At 39.2% G+C, this 22,524-nt stretch overlaps 1 protein-coding gene across 2 annotated transcripts in view; it reads right to left on the bottom strand.

The window, feature by feature from the left end:
- The window catches only part of LRP6 (LDL receptor related protein 6), a 121,989-nt gene that overhangs the window by 13,624 nt on the left and 85,841 nt on the right, over nucleotides 1-22,524 (bottom strand). For both annotated transcript variants that reach the window (XM_083819923.1, XM_083819924.1), the window contains 8 exons: nucleotides 18,683-18,899; nucleotides 16,751-17,040; nucleotides 14,721-14,947; nucleotides 12,217-12,401; nucleotides 10,120-10,446; nucleotides 6,298-6,500; nucleotides 4,288-4,499; nucleotides 3,903-4,093 (listed from right to left, as the gene is read on the bottom strand). In XM_083819923.1, the coding sequence (XP_083676049.1) occupies nucleotides 3,903-4,093; nucleotides 4,288-4,499; nucleotides 6,298-6,500; nucleotides 10,120-10,446; nucleotides 12,217-12,401; nucleotides 14,721-14,947; nucleotides 16,751-17,040; nucleotides 18,683-18,899 (1,852 nt within the window). The remainder of the gene's footprint in view (nucleotides 1-3,902; nucleotides 4,094-4,287; nucleotides 4,500-6,297; nucleotides 6,501-10,119; nucleotides 10,447-12,216; nucleotides 12,402-14,720; nucleotides 14,948-16,750; nucleotides 17,041-18,682; nucleotides 18,900-22,524) is intronic.

Genomic DNA, 22,524 nt, shown 5'->3' with positions numbered 1-22,524 from the left:
TTGCATATGCTTATCCACAATAGCATTTCCAAGATGTTTTTAACATTTTTTCCTGGCTTGGCCCGTTGACAACTTCAATCAACAGTATGCCAATTAAGGGGACTTACAAACAAATTCAGCTACAAAAATGCATTTATCTCTATTTTACTGAATGCATAAAAGGCTCAGAAGTTAAGAACGTTTCAAACATTTAGGAAGTAGTAACATCTTAAGCAGAACACAGAGATTAAAACTTTAATCCTCAGGTAAACTGGGCTCTCACCCACCAATTTGGAATAACACCAGCAATGATCTGATTAAGAAAAGATGTTGATGGATTCTGAAGGAGGTTATACCCAGACTGATGTAGAAATTAATAGACTGAGTGATGCAAGTCGAACTAAAGAACTGCAACAGTCTATTAGCCCCCATGAACATGAGTCACCTTATAGGGAAAAGGTAAGAAACTGCAACCTGCATCCTGAAGAGAAAAAAAGCTAAGCTGGGAAGAGGGGGATATGCAAAGATGATGGGAAAGAATATAATTAGAACTAAGTAAGACCTTAACCTACCCAAATGGAGTCTGTACACACCCTGCTCTACCATGCCCATGTCAATCAGCATGACATTTTGCAAAATGCTCCTAAAGCTCCGAAGCTTAAAATTTTCACTCTATTGATGTCTTAATCATTCTTTTTAATATTTGTGACCAAGTGTAGCTGACCATTTCTGATTAAACCAAGACACTGAAATCCCTCCTTCCATAAACTAACAATAAAATCTGAAACTGGCTCATCAGGGTGCTAGCCCCCTTTATTGGGAATGTCAGATGAAAGGGAGATGTGATTAAGAGTAGCTTTGTCCCTGACATCACCATTCTCTTTCCAGCAATACCTTTTACAAAAAGACTTAAAAACAAACAAATAAATGTAAAAATCAGGACACACCCTTAGCACATTCTTTTTCCAAATAAAAGTGACTTAATTTCAGAAACATTAGACATTTCCAAATCACACTAATTATTCTGGAATAGAACAACTAATTTCCAAATAGTTTCCACAGTAGGGAGCTAATTCCAGTCATCTTTTCGTAAACAACCCCTTAATCGTGTTAAGAATCTGGCTAGCTTCAATAGGATCTCCCATTTGGGCAGCACAACTGAGACCTAACTGAATGCCTGAAGAACAGGGAGGAAGAGAGAGACTGAATCACATAAAAGGTATTCTCTCTCTCCTTCTCTTTATAGGTACTGACATCTATAGAGTGTAGGAGCAGGAGATTGTGCATGTTCTAAAGAAGCTAACACATGCGGAAAAAAATACTCTGCTGGTCAGAAGGGCCTATTAATCAGCATTCCTAGGCACAGGAATGCATCTCTGCAGTTAGCAATTTATTGTGGTGATTATAGCAATCTATTTGCAGTGCAAAAGCCAAAAACAAGAGAGGTTTTGGAAAGATTTTTCTTCATGTTCATCAAAAAAGTTGTGAGCTGGTACTTCATGACATCAGTGATCCAACAGGCACATTTTTTTTTTTAAAGTGGAATCATTAAAAAAAATGAACTAGAATTTAGATTCATCTCTTTCTCTGTGTCCTAATATCTGACTGATAGCAGATAGATAGAAACAGAGAATGTATGATGTTCTGCTGCCCATAAATTTACTCATCCTGAATAGCCTAGAACATAACCCATATTACTCGGGCTGAGTACCCTCAGCAAGTTTGCAGACAAAACAAAACTGGAGTGGCTGATACACCAGACAGTTGTGCTGCCACCAAGACAGCTCGGGCAGGCTCAAGGAAAAAGCTGACAGGAACCTCATGAGGTTCAGCAAGGAGAAGTGCAAAGTCCTGCCCCACTAGTACATGCCCAGGGCCATCCAGCTGGAAAGCAGCTTGGCAGAAAGACATGGAAGTCCTGATAGACACCAAACCGAACATGAACCAGCAATGTGCCCTTGCCACAAAGAAGGCCTTGTATCTTGGGTTACATTAGGCAAAGCATTGCCAACAGTTTGAGGGAGGTGATCCTTCCCTTCTGCTCTGCTCTTGTGAGGCCACACCTGGAGTACTACATCCAGCTCTGGGCTCCCCTGTACAAGAGAGATGTGGGCATACTGAAGAGAGTCCAAGGAGGGGCTGTGAAGATGATTAAGGGACTGGAACATCTCTCCTGTAAGAAAAGGCTGAGAGAGCTGGAACTGTTCAGCCTGAAAAAGAGAAGGCTCAAGTGATATTTTATTAACATATACAAATACCTGAAGGGAAGGTGCAAAGAGAAACAAACAAAAGAGAAACATCAGGAACCCTTCTGTGCTGTGTGGGTGACAGAGCACTGGCACAGGTTGCCCAGAGAGGTTGTGGAGTCTCCTCCTTGGAGATCTTCAAAAGCCGCTAGGACATGATCTTGGGCAGCCTGATCTGGGCGGCCCTGCTTGAGCAGGGGAGTTGGACAAGTGGAGCTCCAGAGGTTTCTTCCAACCTCAGACATTTTATGATCACATTTTTTGAAACAATTCACTAATTCTGCTATGTCTTGTGTTTTAAAATAGCAAACAGTCAGGGTATCACAGATCTTTAGTGATCCTGAACCTTCCAGTGACATACTATGTGAATCACTGAAGAAAAAAATATCTTGCTAAGCCAACCCACTTGAAGTACTAAAATATTTTCCAAAACAAAAGCTTATTTTTGCAACTTATTAAAAAGGCTGAAAATCACACTCGTGTCAATGGAATTGCATGCTGCTACTTTTAATGAAGGTATTGTGTCATCAGTGAAATACATTACTCTAAACTACCATACTCCTGCTGAATTTTCCATTTTGCTCACAGATTACCAAGTATGTCCTTATTTCCTAATGCATACACTGACAGCAGAATAACATTCAGCTGAAGTACAAGGACATGTGTTATTCAGAGTGGGGCTGGACCTATTCCAGAGGAAGGAGAAATTCTGCCACTGACCCCCAACAAGCAGCAGCGTGAGGGGGCATATACCCTATCACATAACAAAGAGATGGGCAGGTATGTGATCAACAACATCCAGCCCAACTCGTATCACACCAAATTACTACCCAAGACACAAGAGACAGCTGGGCTGATCCAGCAACTTCTGGGCTGATCCAGCAACAGCATACAGATAGTAAATAGGAGACAACTGTCTCTCTCTCACCTAATCCAACTGCATGATTTTGCCTTTTCTATTGCTCCAGTTCTGGTTGCTTGCTGGACTTTCTGCTGAACCAATTCAGCTTTTCAAACCAACAGAAAACAGTTCTCTATTTTTCTTCTTCTATATTGTTAGTTTATTTTTTTGCTTATGTAGTTAGGAGAGCTGAATCAACTCATAGAGGAGGTCAGACAAGCAGCATAACCAACATCAAGGAGCAGACAAAGAGAATTACAAGACTGGAAGGATTTTTTTTTCCTTTTGAGAACAGGAAGATATTAAATCTTACTCTACCCTTCTCACATTATGACCCTAAAATAACAGGCACATAAGTTACCTGCACACCTGTTTTAACTCTTTAGGAAAGATTTTTCCACTAATGGGAAACTTTGCCGATTGACAGATTATTGCACCAAAACCAATGCCTTTAAAAACAAACCTTCTCCACTCCCCTTTTCAAAACTGCTGCAATTTATTTGTGAACTGACTTTGGGAAACCACACGAAGGTCTTGCAGTGAGAAACTGAGGTAAATAGCATGTGTAGCAATTAATAATGCAAATCATAGATAGAGGCATGAGACTGTAAAAGCACACTGCATGAATCATGCACATTCCCTGGCTGGGAATTTAGGGAGTGATTAGAATCACAGTACAGACTGTTTATAGTAGGAAGGAAAAGACGACACCTTTCTCTGCATTCCCCCACACCCACACCACACAAATGAATCACTGAATTAAAGTGCTACTCTACCTGAAAGGTCACTGCTTTCAATTCTTCGCAGGTCTGAATCAGCCCAGAACAACTTGCCTAGCTGGCTGTCAATAGCTAAGGCTATGGGCTTGCTCAAACCACTGAAAAAAAGGACCTCTCGTTCAGTTCCATCCAATGCTGCTCTCTCAATTTTAGGAGACCTTTCCTGTAGGTTGGTGAAATACATGTATCTGGAATAGGAACGATTAGAGGAAAAGAAAGTTTATTTGATCTTTTTACATTTTCTCTATATGACCAAGACATCTTAACAAATGTCAAAGATGCTTTTATTCTGACAAACAGAAACCAGTCAGCACCAAGAAAACAGTTTGACCCTCAAGATCTTCAGCCTGAACTTCCCCACATCACTATTTCTGCTACATACCCTTTCTCTGGATTCACCACAATGGCTCTGGGCCGGTCTTGATCTCCTTTGAGCACCACTCCCATGGGTCTCCCATCCAGGCGTGTCACATTGATCACATTAGTAGCTTCACAGGTCCAGTAGATATAGCGGCTGTAGACGTCAATGCTCAGGTCATAAGGCTGCATGTCTAAGTTCTGGTTGGGAACTGGACTTGTCACAACAGTGAGGCTCTAAAAAGGAAAGAAAAACAACCCACTGAGGAACATTTAATCAGATCTGATGTGAGCACTTTTATTTGCTATGGATGTACCACATCAAACTATTTGCCAGGAAAGGAGGAGGCTATCAAAATATTATAAAGCAGGAGACACCCAGGAACACTTTTCCTACCAACACCTTTGATTAGATATAGACACTTAGTTCTTACGGTTTGTTGGAATGGCAATCAAGTACATTGGTTGCAGCTCATAAGGTTTAGCAAGTTTGACTGAAAAGTCCAAATCGTCTCTACATTGAAGATTCAGGTTGAACCTCCCCTTTCTCCCCTGCTTTCTTGACAACCCTAAGTTCAGTTTGGATAGACCCAAACCCAGAGCATTAAGCACGCTACAACAGAAACACTTGCATCACCTCTAATTTCCATAGCTGCAGCTGAACAGATAAAAAAACACCAGCAAAGTGAGGCCAGATGGTGCTTGAAATTCTTGCCTCACTCTTCTCCACCATCACACTTGGGGGAAATAATATAAGGATGAATCATAAATGGGAAGGGAACTCTGATGACAGACAGAAGGACATCAGCTAACATAACAGAAAGACTTTAGAACATTTCCAGATAATAACTCTCTGCCCCAAAGTTCTTGTCTTCTACTTGCCTACACATCTGGAATTCTAATGCCCCCCCTTTTTTTTCAATTTTTTTTTTTTAGAATGACACTGCATAGTCTGCTCATAGTGAGAGATGAGCCTAAATGACACCTTTCGTGACCTTGTCACGAAAGAGGAGGAATGATAATGCTCAAAACACAGGCTAACAATCTTTTTGGAAGAAAAAGGATTCTCCCTACCCCCAAATTAAACTTCACTGGAAGATTTCCTTAACTTTCTTCTTTGGCTTGACACCTCTACGAAAGGGTGTGCCTAAAGCCTTGCATTTGTTTATTCTGCTGAAGCAGGCAAAAAAATCTTGTGCCTTTGACTTTGGAGTTTGGGATATTAAATTATTTAGAGATTCCAAAATTAAAACCATTGCTAAATTAAGCGTCAAGTCTGAAGGGCATTTCAGCAGGATCCAACTAACACCACACTCACCACCAGAAACTACACCGAACATAGAACCTCTGTGTTGTCCATTTTAGTCTCCTGCTCCTCCCCCATTCAAAAAATGCAGGGGGAAAGTATGTATTTTAAGATGTGAAAATGCTCACAGCTAATCTCAGTCACCTGTATTACCTTTGGCCTTCTGCATAGCGCTACTTTTTTGCATTCACTAAACTATTTCCCAAGCTTGCTACATCTCTTACAGGTCACTAGTTTCAACCTCCACAACCCAGTGGAGGGTCTCTTCAGCTCTCTTCCTATCCCCACCAGAACCCAGGAGACTTTAGACAAAGCCGTGCACTGACAGAGTCCCAGCCTCTCCATTTCAGAGTCAACGCTCCTATGCCCTGCTCATTTGTATCTTTTCTGTCCCTCTTTTGACACACTCATTTTCTCCTAAGAATCTTCCCTTCCACATTTCATGTCTCTCACACAGGAGTTTGTAACAGTACCCAGCCAAAAGACAGGGCTGAGCAAATATTGCACTGAGGACTAAAGTATCTTTAGCCAAGGCCTTAGTTTTCTGTGTTTCATTTCCTGCTGCATCTCCCAGATTACGGCAAAAAGACTCCAGAAACTCCAGATGCCACTTGTTGTGCCAAGTGACAGCTAGTAATCTATAGGAAATCTGTATATCTAAATCATTCACATACAACCATACACTTGGGTACAGAGCATCTTTTAGTAACTCCGGCGCCCACAGGATACCTGGCTGCCATCTTCCTGTGCCTTCCTAATGATGTTCTGCCGAGAATCAATCCAATACAGCTGTTTATCCAGGGGGTCGTAGTCGATGGCTCGAACATTTCTGAGACTATGTATAGGGAGTATGATATCTGGGCTCTGCTGTTCATCTATCACCATGCGATTAATTGCATTCTTCTGACTGAACAAAAGAAAGGTTGTAGGAGCTTGATGGATTAAAAAAAAGGAGGGGGAAAGGGTTACACGCAGCAATAGCATTGAGTATTTTTATGTTCAATAACAGCATATAAAACACAGACAGTACCTAGTATTTCATTCCCTTTATCTTTCTTTGAAAACAAAACAAAACAAACAACAAAAAAAATCAGAACAACAACAACAAAAAACAAATCCAAAACAACAGGCACAAAAAAACACAAACTTGGAAAGTTTGGAAAGCCTTTCAATTGACCTCTTTCTACTATAAAAGTCTGAGTCTGGATATGACTAGCAAAGATAATTTTGTAAATTGCAGGACTAGTGAATGTGAAGACTTCTGTCAAAATTACTTCAGTGGTCAGCTGTGACTCTCAAGGAACTGACAATTTTCTAAAGGGGTCCCAGGAAAACACAGTTCCACTATTTTGAAGTTGAACTTTTTGCTAGGTACATTTCTATGTGCAGAATTAACTGAGCAAAAACCAACACTGACTCCTTATTTAGACATCACAGGGTACAGAAAGTGTCATTAGAATGGATCAGTCCTGTTCCTGCTAACCCTCTTTCTGCCAGCACCAGAATGGAACAAGTAATTCGTAGGAAAATGTCTTAGATGTGTGTAGGCTGTTGTTGTTGTGTTTTTGTTTTTAAACAAAACAAAAACACCTTTTCACTCTTCTCAGATTTGTCTGTCTTGCTGATTTCTAGGTGCTTATCTAGGAATGCTGACCTGCAGTAAGAAAAATATCAGATGTTCTGCTTTGGTTTTCCAGATGTTCAGCAAAAACTTCCTGGATAAAAGACAGTTTTTCTTATAAATTCCACCAAATGTCAAAAAATAAGACTTCCCCACCCTGTTAAGCTGTAATTTACCAGCTACATCTTACAGAAAGCACACAAGGCAAATGTGTTTAATACTTCTTTAAAAAGAAATTATCCCTGTATTATATAGCTGGGTCAGAAGTGAGTGGAAGTAGTTAAAACATTTCCCCTTTTCACAGCATTCTTTTCAATAATGGTCTTCCTGCAACCACTGCTGTGCAAGACAGCACAAGAGCCAGCAGCCAAAAATGCAGCTTACAGCTTCCCTGAAGTCTGCATAATCAATTTACTATAGCACAAATCTGGAGAGATTAGCAGCGGGACACTGCACTCATTCAATCCAGCCTGTAAAACAGGTAAGGCTGTACCTTGGAAAGGGGAGGTAGGCAAAAGCCTTCCCAGAGAACATCATCACCTCTCTTTGTTATTTTAGGCATACACTTTGAACATTTCTCTGCTGCTGTGAAGAAAAAAAAAAAAGTGCGTGGGGGGAAGTTTCCTTGGCAACTAACACTCAATCCTAACTTCCTATAACAATCAGGCCTGATTGTAAGGTATGTTTGCTTTCTGGAAAACCTGTATTTCTCTTCCAAATGTTTCTCCAATAATTTTGGAGAGACTTTTTCTACTTAGCTCTAAACTGGAAAAGAAAACCAAAAAAAGCAAACCAAAATTTATACTGTTATATACAGTAAAATAATAGACTCAGAAGATATCAGTATTCTTATCAAGCAATTAAGAGACTAATGCCAAGGTAAGAAAAAAAAAAAAGCTTAAGATAAAACAGTCCAGGCAAATATACTGTCATAAACACCCAAAATCTTTTCCATCTTTTCCCCAAAGAGGCCCTCTCACTGTTTTCCTGGCTTCCAACTTGGAATTGATGACTTATAATAAAAAGTAACAGCAAAATTTCCCCCTTTGAGTCCCCACATCTCTGAAACAGTACCAATTTGAGAAATCACTTCACAGTCTTCATCATTCTACCTCCCAGTAGTCACATATTTTAACTGTATTTTTGGAAGGCAAATGGAACGTAATGAGAACGTCTCCTGTGTAACATGCATTCAAACTTCATAGCACTTGGTAGGTCTGATGAGATAACAGATCTAGTCAGGGCAGTGTGTCCTTCCCGTAATTAAACCAATCTATACACACATGAGCAGGGTGATCCAGAAGGGAGGATCTGGCCTCTAGACAGGGCTTGGGCTAATAATAATGTTCAGGAATATATAAGCAAGTAAAACAGGCAAGAGAAAGTTAAAACGATTCATGCTCTAATTATAATGGCCAAGAGAAAAATTAAATTATAAGTAGAGAAGCCTAAGACTCCAATTACTTACAAATGAGAAGCTGGAAAGTTACCAGGTTTGAACACGACAGAAGGAAAACTCCTAATACCTCATGAAAGACCAAAACATGCTGCAGGGAGACATTCTGTTTGCTCGCAACTGTTTCCTGTATTTTCCTTCTTCCTTTCCTACTTTTCTCCTCCTTTGTAAAGAGAGCATTTTCACAGGAAAACATGACCTTTTATCAATTTGCTACTTGTTCTCCACTGGAAGTCAAATTCCTCCACCTACAACATCACAGTAACCACTAGAGTGGTGCCAGCTGTGCTTCTAACCTGCAGAAAGGTGTGAGAACATTCAAGTACAAAAATCCAGCTGCCAGGCAAGCATCATTTGTAACAAAAACAGAAAGAAAGAGAGCAGGACACACAATGGGGGGATACAGCAGACTTTTCCAAAAAGCATGATTTTCAAAAAATTCCATGAGATGGTATTCATGGAGCAGGCTACCCTGCTTTTGGCTTTAAAACAACAGTTGGATCTCTCTACTTGGGCATAATGCAGACAAGATACAATCTGTCTCTCTGTACCATGAATCTCTTAACCCACTGACTAATCTGAATGACACCAGTGGAAATCAGCCATCCAGTATGCCTGCCAAAATTATGAGTGCTTCACTGGCAGCCAGTTATTGAGAGATGGATAAATTATTTGGTTAGAAACCAATTACACACAGCCTGAGGGGCCTTGTGGTTCATATTCTGTACAACAATAAAGAAAAATGGGGCTTGGCTGCACTGAGATCAGAAATGTGAAGTGCTGTGGAGGCAGTGGAGCTGAGCTGAGCCTCACTGAGCAAGAAACACCTTTGGGGGTATGAGTGACCCACCACAGCATCTCCTCAGCCAGCAAACAGAACTACTACAGAATTAAGTCTCGACCCACCTAAAGGCTATGCGAAGTCCAGAGTCTACGCAATCTACCACATATCTTTTACATCAGGCAAGATTAGAAATAAAGAAAAATTAATAAGCAACTAAGCACTTGAGGAATGCTGTCAGACAGATAATGAAAACAAAAGCATTTCCAGCTTTCTTACTTACACAAATTTAGCTCGTTGAGTCACTGACAAGATTCATTAGAGCTGGTTTTGTCTATTTTCCTGAGATATTAGTCTGTTGCAAGATTTTTTTTTCCTTTTAATACCTATCTTCTCAAGTCAGTAGGATTTTAGTACTACACAATGATATTGTAAAATACATATTTTTATTGCAAACTCTATCCAGTCAAATACCCTGCTTTGTACTGAGAAAAGGTGGGTAGGGTACCAAATATTTTTTTTAAATACATGCTCACTATTAAAAATAGAAACTAGATTTAACTTGGCCTATCAGAAAAGCAAGCCTGACCATCTCATGTAAAAACAAAACTCTTTTTTCCTGTGAGTACCAGGCTTGTATCTGTCAGTAAACACATCTGTGACTGTATTTCATTTTCTTTCGTTATGGCTTACCACTACAAGTCCTGTTGTCAGCGTTCAAGGAGTAGTGAGCTGGGCACCCACAGACAAAACCACCAACAGGGACTGCTAAGCAGAGATGAGAGCAGTGACCATTACTAGAGGCACACTCATTCCAGCCTGCCTGCCTGGAGGAATGGAAGACCAAGATGTCCATAACATAATCCAAATGCCCTTGGATGATAGTTCTGTTCTGGCCACTGGTCTTGTTGGCTCGTTCAATGCTACGCCGGCTCCAGTCTGTCCAGTAAATGTAATCCTGATACTGAGTCAGGCCAAATGGGTGAGGCAGGTCATCAGCTATAATCTCACGGTCAAGGCCTGTTTCCAAAAAAAAAAAAAAAAAAAAAGGACAGAAAAAGCAGAATTATTTGGGGACAAAATGGATGCTGGTTAATGCTTTAGACTTGTCTCCTTCACAGAAAGGCTAAAACGTGATTACTTTAAAAGTTACTGTTTCATTGCTAGAGAAGTAAATTATAAAGCAATGCTCAATATTCAAAAGGTCATCTTGAAGTCTCAGAGCCTACCACAGAACAGTCCTAATCCTGCTTGTGGTTCACAGAACAGAACATATTCTATTAAAGAAAGAAAAAAGCTGCAGTTTTGAAACTTATCAGGGTTCTTAGAAAGATTGTCCTTTCCCTCCTCCCTGCAAGGAACAGGAGCACACTGAAGGAGATAGTGTCAAGATCCCACATTCCCAATTCAGCATCTCTGGAACCACACTTGGGTCTCTGCCCATTGCTTACAGGGACAGAATTGTTATGAGCTTAATAAGATTCTACATTGTATTATGAGAAAAATTAAATGTACAAGGTTAAACTAATCAGTCTCTGGAATGCCTTAACAGGATGGAACAGTCTGAAGCTCAAGGTAGGAAATAGTTAACAGTGTACGATGGGGGAAGGTTAAGAGACCTTACAAAGAAGAATATGGAGCAGGAGGGGAGGTGGGAGGAGATTTCAACCACATTGATTTCAACAATTTAATTACCATGGGGTAATTAAATGCTGTCTAGTCACAGAAAATGAATGGGAGATTATGAAGCAAGAAGTCACTCCCTCTTTACACAGGGAAGAGGAGAATGCACAGCCCTGCGCTTTGCTATCATTAGCCACAGGCACAGGAAAGATGAAACTCTAATTCTGTGTCCAGTTCCACAGTACACATGAGACCACTGAGCCAGCTTCAACAGCACACCAAAAACGCATGAGGCTGAAGAAAAGCTTTTATATTACATGTAATTCCTAGTAATGCATTTTCCTGTTTTGTTCTTCTTCTAGTTTTATTCCACTATTGCTAATGTACTGTTTAAAGTAGACAAATTCCTTTAGCCTTAAATATCAGCTAGTAAGAAAGCTAATCTGAATAATCTGGCACACAACAAGGCAGTCCACTCCTGTGGGTGCAGAGATGTCATAAACATGATACTGGGCAAACCTGATAGGGTGTGGGTCTGCAGCACACTACCGCTGGGAGAATGAAAGAATAATATATTCCACCTCTATTAAGCTTTAAGAAGCAGCTTATAAAAATTATACAGACCCTTGTGTGACAGAGAGCACCCCTGTACTAGCCAAGAAAGCTCCTACGCATGCAGAGTACTAGGAAAAATGCCTGAACCCTGAGGATACCAACAAAGATTAAAAACCAAATTGTATTAAATTACACTGTGGAAACAGTCCAATATGCTGTTGTTATCTTGGCTTTCTCTTTACCTTTCTACAGATGAAGTGTTTGTTATGTATTTGCCAACACACATTGGAGCAGCAAAACAAGAGTCTCCAAAACGCTGAAAGTTGACAGCTTTGTCCTACATTTAACTGAAAACATGTACAGCTTGTATAATTTTAACTTTGTGAGCAACTGTATTAATTACAAGAAAACCAAGCCCTCACTAAAAACTTTGTTGCATTAACAAAAATTATAGAAGCAAATAGAAGAGGTGTGTGAGTTTGGGAAAAATCTGTTTTTTTTTTTTTTGCCTTAAGACGTGTATCTTTGCATTATTCAAGCAATAATTTGCCACAGGGTATTGTGAAAGAGCAGCAGTATCCCTGTGAGGCTGCCCAGGGCTCTGAAGCTCACCTAGCATGTTGGAGGATTCTATCAGGTTGGTATCGAGGTCAGTCCAGTACAGTCGTCTTTTAGCATAATCAATAGTTAGGCCATTAGCACGTCCCACATTCGGTACAAGAGTAGTCCGCTCACTGCCATCCATAGCAGCTCTATCAATCTTTGGCTTACCACCCCATTCAGTCCAGTACATAAACCTGAATAAAAGTCCAAAAAACACAAACATTCACATTTATCCAAAAGAAAACTCAAGGGAAAAAAATTCAGATCACAAACAAAAATCCTTAGAAAGAGTATGAGAAAACAAGAGTTGTAAATGTGAGCATTTATTAGGTTCCATTACACTAAATATGTTTGGTTCTTTTTTTTTTTCAAAATACAAGCAATGAAATGAGTCAGATTTCCTCAAAATTCTTCCAACATTATTTTTTCCACTTGGAGACGGATTTTCAATAGCAAGTTTTGTATGAAAAAACTTCAGTCTTAACTAATACATGCGCATCAGTTAGTAGGTAAAAGACTGACTGTTGGGCACATTCACTTATTTAAGTGACTATGTAAGCAAAGTACTTTCCATGGCACTTGGTTTCTGGTTTTATTCCACTGTCCATCAAATGAAGGAATAAAAAAAGGTAGAAATGCATAATATTTCTGTTAATACGTGCCATTGCTCATCTCCATGCAACTATGTCAATCAGCTCTGTAACAGCACATTATATTTCAGCTGAGGGCAGAGTAACACAACACTGTAGAGCATTTCCACTGAAGCAGAAGTACAAACTCTCGCGTATTCACATGACAATTTATGACCCATTTGGCAGAAGCAAGAACTTTTGCACGCGTACCTTTTCTTTAGGCACTGTACAGTAGAGAGGGCTGTATAATTGACATTTGGTGTTATTAGATGCTTCTTCCAAAATTTAAAGCCAATACCACTTTTAAAATGAGACATAGCTAGCCATTGTTAACTTCTTTAGTAACAAATACCTGTGAAATTCCTTTAATTTCAACCAATCACACGGTGTGAAAGGTTACTTCAGAAACTGTTGATCAAGTGTAAGCTGTTCTTTAGACACCAGGAATACTCAGTAATTTTCATTTCTAATATGTAAAAATTCTGCAAGTTGTGTACAGCATGAACCTGTGTGTTAGAATTGTCCCAGTGGTATCAGTGCCGTGAAAATGTCCTTATAAGCTACAATGACATGGCTCAGCTGTAGAACAAGTGAAGACACCAGTAGTTTGGCCCAAATCTAAACTAATTTTGTTCTGACTGCAGTGAAGAGACAAAAACATTTAACTATACCAATCTTTGAAAAAAAACTGTTCCCAGCATAAAACTCGAATCATCCGTAGCAACCTTTTGCTCCAACTGAATAGCTGGATCTAGCAATCTGGTCTCAGATGCTCTTTGATGTACGATTCCAGGCAATCCCTGACACATCAGGGCTGAACTCCATCTGTATCCTCCACTGGGGGGACTGCAGAACTTGGTTCAACTAAGCATGAAGACAACAGTTGCCATCACCTTGTCGAAATGAAGAAGGAGGAGTGTGTCTGCAAGGTGCTGAGTTTTTTTCAGCATTCCTGTAACTCTTGCAGTGTCACTGGAAACTGAGATAATTTCATAGCACTTGAAAATGAAATCCTCATATTAGTAAAATAATGCTTTATGTTCCTTCATTTCTAAAATAAGGATAATGTAATATTGATATAACCTCAAAAAGGTTTTGCAGTGATTAGTTAATGTCTAATAAGCATTCATGGTAGAAGAGCTATTTCAGAAGCAAAATAGTTTTGCCTTGCTGCCTTGCCTCCCCCCTCCCCTTTTCCTCCCCCTGCTTACTGCCCTACTTTCAGTATTATACTTGAGTACAACTGAAAAGTTTCTTCTCAGGAAATCTTTCTTTTTGGTGATAGGTATGTATAATTATTTCCACTGTTTCTCTGCCTTTGCTTTCCTTGTCCACACCAACAAAAATAGAGGCTCCCTTATCTGAAAAAAAAAACCAAACAACTTTTCCCTTATTCTCAGACAGTAAGCTTCACTCCTCCTATTCTCAAGTTAAATCATTTAATACCTTTAATACCTTTATTGGACCGTAATTTGTTAAAGAAAACAAAACAAAACAAAAACAAAAACAAAACAAAACAAAAACACAAAAATCTACACCACTCATTTTTAAAAGGGCAAATATTTTCCTTTCAATGCTATGCCCCTTTTCTAGTTAATGAATTCCATAAACCTAAGACTACTTTGATTCCGTGATTAATTAAAAAACTATATATAAATCTCTTTTTAATGAGCTTCTCTGATTTTTTGTGCAATATTCTCAATGATTATTCAGGACATTAAGAGCATATTCCTTCAGCCCTCATATTATAAATTACCAGGTTATATTCCCCAGCTCAATTCTCTCAGGATTTATATGCAACGCCTAACTAACGTGCCCTAGAGGAAGCATTAGGATGTTGTTTTCAATGTTCATAAACATAAAATTAAATCAGCAAGTTACCCCTCAGCAGGGTCCAACGCCAATGCCCGGGGACTGTCAAGATCTTTCCACACCAACACTTGTCGATGCTGTCCATCCAGCTTTGACACTTCTATGCGATTTGTTCCAGTATCAGCCCAATACAAGTTCTTCCCCAGCCAATCTACAGCCATGCCTTCAGGGTAATCCAAGCCAAACTCTACAACATGTTCCAGTGCACTGCCATTCATAAATGCTCTGCTGATGGTCTGTGGGGATGCAAAGATACACAGGCAAATTAGAAATTTTACCAGTCTGTCATTGGGCTGGTTGTTTTCTTTGTTGCATTTTAAACACTTTCAGATTTTCGGCATCTCGTAGGAAAGAGAAGCATACAATATGCTACTTATTTGCAAGGCAAACAATACTGCTATTCAGAAGTAATAATTTACTGTATTCTATGAAAGCATTCTGTGTCAATTACAATAGCGTTTCCCTGGGGAAATAAATGGGATAACTAGTCTGGTTCAATTAAGCAGTCTACATGTCAAAGTGACTTTTAATAACTTGGTGCCAACTTTGAGGGGGAAATATTTTGGCTCTGCCAGGACTATACAAAAGCATTGATGCTATAGCACAGAACAATATTTAAAGCAGAATGAGAAAGTTTGGGATAGAACAACAAATAGAAGAAAACAAGCTAATAGCTGATTAGCTCAGTACTTCAAGTGCTTCAGTACTGATGGCTTAATTTAATTTCAGTAAGCATAATTTCTTCTTGGACTTTTTTTCAAAAAAACTTCCTATACCTCTCACCATCATGGATCAGCCTGAGACAGCAAATACAGCCAGAATTAGGATTTAGTAATGTATCAGAGCTTAGGCATTCTGTGATTTACTATGACCAATTATAAGTCTGAAAGTAAAGGACTAATGTTAATATAAAATTCTGTTTTGCAAACTTGGGCTCTCTTTCTTTGTCCTTAATATTGCCCTCTGCACACACCTGTCATATTCCTAACACACGAGAAGTTAACTCAAAGTTTGATTTTTGGTTTACTTCCCAGTTCGGATGCTATTTGCTAATTATTCCAGTTTGTGACAGCACGTCAGGGAAATTTCTTAGTCTTCATTTTTATCACTCAAAAACTGATGAGGGGATCCTTGTTTTATTTTTATTTCAAACACAGTTCGAAAGAATACCATACCTAAATAGTTCAGCCAAGTCACCTCTCTCAAACTAACTTAAACAATTTGTTTTTAACTTTTATGATTCTTCAGTTGTAAAGGTCCAAGAGTTATTGTTTGCATGGGTCTCACAATCCCAGAACGGCCAAGGTTGGAAGGGACCTCTGAAGATCATCTAGTCCAACCCCCCTGCCAAGTAGGATAACCTAGAGCACATTGCACAGGAGAATTTCTCAACCCAATTGCAGAAAACTTTATTTTATTAACAACTAATTTTTGGTGTTCACAATTCTGACTACACCTACAGTCCACAAAAAAACAAAGTGAATAACTAGACTCACTGAGAAGAGAGATAGAAGACAGATTTCTGTCACTCCATCAGCCACCACATTTAAACATCTACCTTCAACCTTTTTTTTTTTTTTTTTTTTGATTTGTTAGTCTAGAGCCTAGACCTGGTTTACAAAGCCTGTGACTTGTAATGTGTCTCACATGCAGTAGCTATGTGAGTTAATGAACATGTAAGACCCATTTCCACTTCCTGACCCAAAACATGACTTCTACCCATTAAATGTATTTGACAAAACATTTGTCATCCCCAAAGCCACCTGACCCTTGGCATTCTGCTCAGCTTTCTGCCAAAAAGCTTTATTTTTGCAAACTTCTCCTTTATATCAAAATGTACACATTAGATTTAAATTATTTGCATGAGAGAATACTGATAGTATAGTGAAAATATATGCCTTTCGTAGATAGGACCAGTTCTTCTACCTGTCTCTTGAATCTTGTAAACCATACTTGTTAATCCATTCTTAACTATCTCAAGAATCTTACAGCAACTTTATAGCCAACACAGAATAACTGGAAATATCTTCCATCTCTACCTTCAATGAAATGTCAGTCCAGTATATTCGATTATCTGTCACATCAAAATCTAGAGCAGAAGCTTCTTTAACTCCAGTGAGTGGAATAGCAACATTGTTGTTGTTCGTTTCTAAAGAGATTCGTCTGATGTCTGCTCTCCGGGAAAACAGCAGGAAAGCCTCTGGGACAATGCAGGTCTTCATATCATTGATGAGCTCCAAGCCTATGGGGCAAGCGCAGCGAAGGCCTTGTGGTCTGTACAGACAAAGATGGCTGCAACCGCCATTATCCTCTGCACATGGGTTTGTACCTAAGCACGCAACAAAAGCAAAAGCAATCATTACGAACTGACTTCATTTGGAAGATGAAGTCATTCCTCACATCTATCAACAAATATGAGGCCTTTAAGAAATACATACAATTTTTCACCTTTTGTTCTCTGAATTAATTCATTCTTGTTTCCCCTAGTTCTTTGGAGGGATGTTACTCTACATGGCTGGAAAGCCTACACTTCTTTCCCTGATCCCACAGAACAAACCCAGCAATAGGGGATGGGACCCGGACTCCAACAACTGTAGGTGATCCCGATTAACAACACAAGCGCTGAAGGGAAGGGAAGTACATAAGAAAGCAAACAAAAGTTCTGTCACCTTTCACAGTACACTGGTCCAGTTACATACTGCAATTGTGTTCCTAGAGATGGAAAATTTTAAGATTATTTTCTTGTAGGTCCCCTTCCAGTGCCTAAAGTGGGTCTACAAGAAAGCTGGAAAGGGACTTTTTTCACAAGGGCATGTCGTGGTAGGCCAATGGGTAATGGTTTTAAAGTGGAAGATGGTAGATTTAGATATAAGGAAGAAATTCCTCACTCAGAGGGTGGTGAGGCACGAGAACAGGTTGCCCAGAGAAACTGTGGATGCCCCATCCCTGGAGATGTTCAAGGCAAGGTTGGATGAGGCCCTGGGCAACCTGCTCCTGTGGTGTCCTAGCCCATGGAAGGGTGGCTGGAACTAGATAGTCTTTAAGGTCCCTTCTAATCAAAGCCATTATACAATTTTCACATCCATTTAATGGCCTCTTTTCTCCAGGATGCTAGTAAAGCAGCTCTTTGCAATACTAAGATGTGTACTTGCACATGCTGGAAATCCACCCACCATTACCAAGCTCAGTTAGCCATACAGCTGAAAAGAGGGCTGTTTTTAAAACACATGTGCCTTTGGGCACTTTAACGTGGTAGTAGCAATGCAGATACATGTCAACTACATTTAACTAATTCTCTGGGATACAATCCAGACATGGCAGCAAGAAACTGCAAGCCCTACACATAAAGCAGGATATTCAGGGAATGTGATGAGTTTGGTGATGCCACAGCTCTGCTGCTACCAGTGTTTTGGAAGCCAATTTAAAGCTAGATCCTGCACGTTTATTCCATAGACACCACAGGACAAAAGTACTTCTAGTTATTTTTAAAGATGATTTTGCAGTATTCATATGAAAGGCACTTAGCAGTCTAACAGGCTCATTCTTAGATTTTGCAAACTGATGTTCAGATCGCAGGATGAAAATCTGCTACAGCTGCAGTTTCATAAACAGCTAGGCTAATCTAATAGCTGGCTGTTAAAAAGAGAAGTCCTCATTTTCCTTGATCCTTCTTCACTTCTTATTGGATCCAGGGTTGTCTCAAACCTATGAGATACTCCAATTACCTAAGCAGCAGAAAATTACCTATTTTTGGGGTGCTTGCTTGTTTTCCACCTTGTTATTCTGCCAAGTTAGAGAACTGAAGGACCTCACAAAATACCTACCCCATGCCATTGAACTGCAGTTATTAGGTGAAAAACTGGATTCTGCCCATTTCTAAAAATCTGACGTGGTATAAAGTGATACCCATAGAAGAGCACTGCTGAAATATCTTATTTTATTATACCAGCCTTATTTGCATTCTCACTCACCAATTATCTGGAGGACATTTGTAGCTTTGAGGCCCATTAGATCAGGCAGTTGATCTATGATGATCTCTCTTTCTGCTGTTCGTTTATGCACACGTTCAATACTGCGTCTTTGCCAGTCTGTCCAATAAACATAGTCTCCCAGCAATGTGAATCCAAAGATATGAGGCAGCTTGTCCTCCACCAGAACTCTTCTCCCAGTTCCATCAGCATTCATGACCTATGGATACACATAAACACAAACATTTCCATGTATACAGAATAATTCTGTTGCTATTTATCAGTGATTAATTACCTGCTCCTCATTTAGACCTTAAACTCCAAAATAATCTCCTACCCACTGAAGTGCTATCAATGTTACACAGCAATCTAATAAAACAAGACTAGTTTAACAGGCAGTTGTTTTAAAAGCCATGGAGGATCCCTTATGCATAGCCTTACATACTAAGGCTATTCTCATAAGCAGATCATAATGTGAAATAATAACACAACACTCCTTATATTTGCTTTATGAACTATATTATGTGTGCCTGTTACACATTGTCTCTCTCTTTCATTTCTGACTTACCTCTCTTGGCTCACTTTTAAATGGGAGATGCTGTGTTTTACACGAATGAAGACAAGCTTACAATGTTAGGGAGTCCTAGCTCAGTATCTTGTAGTCCACAGTCCTTCCCAAATGAGCTTTGTCCAGGTTACAGATAGCAATAAGAGGAGGCCTCACAAATTCTGGGAGGCAAACAGGAAGATCTATAGAATCATACTCCCAAATCTAAACAAAGAACCAGTTTTACATTCTTCACAATTAAGTTCAGTGCTTTTTGTACTAGAAGGAACACTAATACTCTGTAAATAATTGCATGCCTTTGATCAAGACACTTGAATTCACTGTGTCATTTTCCTGTATTGCTAGAAAGAAGTAATACCTAACTTCCTCAAAGAGGCACCGAAAGGATTAATTAAACATAGGTATGCATGTTCAAGTGATCAAGTACCTTATGAATGCCAAGTATTATTATAAAAAGTGCCATATTGAAGTGAAGAGTTATATTTTGAGAAGCTTAAAAATGCTTCAGCACTGCAGTTTTATAGGATTACTAAGGAGGATATATAGAAAAGTTCCTTCTGAAGTATTTCTACTTGTTTTAATTTTATAGGAAACATTTTAGCATGCATGCATGTATACTACCCTTCAAAAAAAAAAAAAGGAAAAAGAAAAAAGAAAAAGAACCCCTTATTGTAAGAACTTCCCAAGGCAATGTGATTCACAAAATTCAAACCAAATATTCAAAGTAGCATACTAATCCCTGAAACATTAACACACTCTTCCAACATCCCGAGGATGTTCCAAGTTAAGGACTGAAAAAGGATGACTTACTAAACTGCTGTTTTCAGATCTCTCTCTTACCCTTACCTTGGTGGAATTGGGTAGTCATAGACAAGTCTGTATGATTACTCATTCTTCCCAAGGCTCAAATACAAAGACTTGTACAATAACAACCTTCAGGATCAATTGGCTTAATAACTTGGCTAGATGGATGATGTTTTGCGGCCAGGAGAATTTACTAGCATATAAGAAATTAGAAGGCTAGCTTGGAGAGCACCCCCCTACCTTTGCCTATCAGAGAACAGATGGGGAGTGAGGAAAGGAATAGAGAAACAGAAGTGGAACCCATACCTTTCTCTGCACATGGCATAATGTGCAGATTATTAAAATAAACTATTTTAAAGTTTACTTAAAAAGTGGAAGAAAATGTTATAAACTTCAGAATAATTAAATTCTGCCTTAAATCTGTGTTCTGTCAAACTTGTAGACGCTATTACATTTACTCTCTGTATGTTAGAATGGGAACCAAATCTTTATAAGCACAATTCCTACAGAAATATGAAAGAGGCTCTGCATGCTTGTTGGTTTGTAGGAATAAGCTCCATGTTGACTGTTTTAAAAAAGCTTATAATTACGTTGTGGAATTGGCTTACCAAAAAATCTTCGGTCTAGTAGTATATGCAGCAAACTTCTACACATGCACTAATGCACATGCTTCACAAAAAATAAGACAAGCATTACTTGGCGAAACTTTTTTTTCCTGTGTTCTCACTAAGATCCTTTTGAGAGTCAAGCACAGCACTTGGCAGCTTCACTTTGTACTAGGGTGCGTTTACCATCCTAAAGCTGCAACTTGTTCTTTACACTGATAACCAATTTCAAACACAGCTTTTCCTATCACAGATTGTTTAGCTGGGCTCAGAGCCCAGCATAATTGCCTAATTTCTGGACTTCCTTTGAAAACAAGCTCTGCTCTTCCATTTATTCTACTTCAGAAATTTTCAGCATCTGCTGGCTCTCTCTCATTTCCTAGCAGCATGCCTCCTGTGTTCTGTTTGGATAAATGAGGTTGCTAAACAACAGAGTAATGGTTAACTTTAGAACCAGGGACCCAGATTTAACATCCATAAGGTAACCCATAAGTTATGGTGCATAACCCCACTATCTCTTTAAGAAACCATCACTACCACCAAGCAAAACTGTTGATCCCCTTTACCTACCACCCCTTTCTAACCGCAACACACCTCTTAAATTTCTGGGATGACTTGTTTCCCCCTCCCCCTTAAACTACTGAGACAAGCCACTTGCTTGCAACTAATTAATATATGGCAATTAGTGCTTGCTAAGCAAACCAAACAGCTATGTGGAACTGATGGATGTTGCAAAGCTGACTGAAAACACAGTAATAACCAGCGAAATATCACTACCACAAAGCACTATCTTCAGCTACTACACTTTTTACCTTGTACTTATAAAAAGAATAAACTCCTGTATTTAGGGGGTGTTTAACTACCAGTTAAAAGAATTAGCTGGAAGGCATGTAGTGTGAGGTGAACTTTCTCTGGTAAACTTTAAATAAGCTTCATCTTATTCTGAAAGTCAGGAAAAGAGGCGAGAGGACTTAAATATTAACTATCTGCTTATATTAAATTTTTGTTTTGCCACATACAGGTTATTTTGAAAGCCAACTTTATGCCAGCTAGACCAAACAGATACTTATGTGAAAATACTTACACATACCTGCTGCCCTTCTGTCACTGCAATCTTACCTGATATCACACATCTGTGTGATATTATTTGATATAAACATCTGTTCACTAGCAGCTGGGTACCACCATAGTAATTTTTTCATGGCACCACGCTGTCTACACTCACTTTGGCTGTATTTTAGGAGAACTGAATAGAATCTCATCAATAGGATACAGAACCAAACAGCCTGGTGTAAGGCAGACGGAAAGTGACAAGGGATATAGGGATGACACATAAAACAAACATATATAATAAATGACACAAATAAAAAGACACAATCAGTAATCAATGCATTCCAAAGAAGTTCAGCACAATCTTCCTATGGACTGAAAATCAGGTGACAACCAAGTCCCAGCTGATACTGCTTTATGTATTCATTCCCTTTCTCTGGCCCAGATGGATCAGTTGACTACAGTGAAGCATAGCACCACTGAATCCCCCTGTGAGAAACCCACCTTCTACTGTGAGGCAGTGCCTCCAGTGGTTTATGCTGCTGTAACCACAATGTGGTGTGGGTTTCACATTCTGAATACTGCAAACCACAGTGAGAATATAGACTACAACAGGAAACAGATGTGGCATAACCACAAACACTACCTTTACTGAAAGAGTGAGAAGCTCCACAAAAAAAGTTAAACGAAGTACAAAAATTAAACAGCCTCAGAAAAATGTCAAACAGCCTGCTTGTAGGATAAGAGTTTTGTTTATCCTAGAACAATAATGAATACAAACCTATGGCCTCAAGAATGCAACATATTCAGATAGATGA

Source organism: Anser anser, assembly GCF_964211835.1.
Source record: "Anser anser genome assembly, chromosome: 1".
Classification (NCBI taxonomy): domain Eukaryota; kingdom Metazoa; phylum Chordata; class Aves; order Anseriformes; family Anatidae; genus Anser; species Anser anser.
This window is presented reverse-complemented; position numbering and strand designations above follow the sequence as displayed.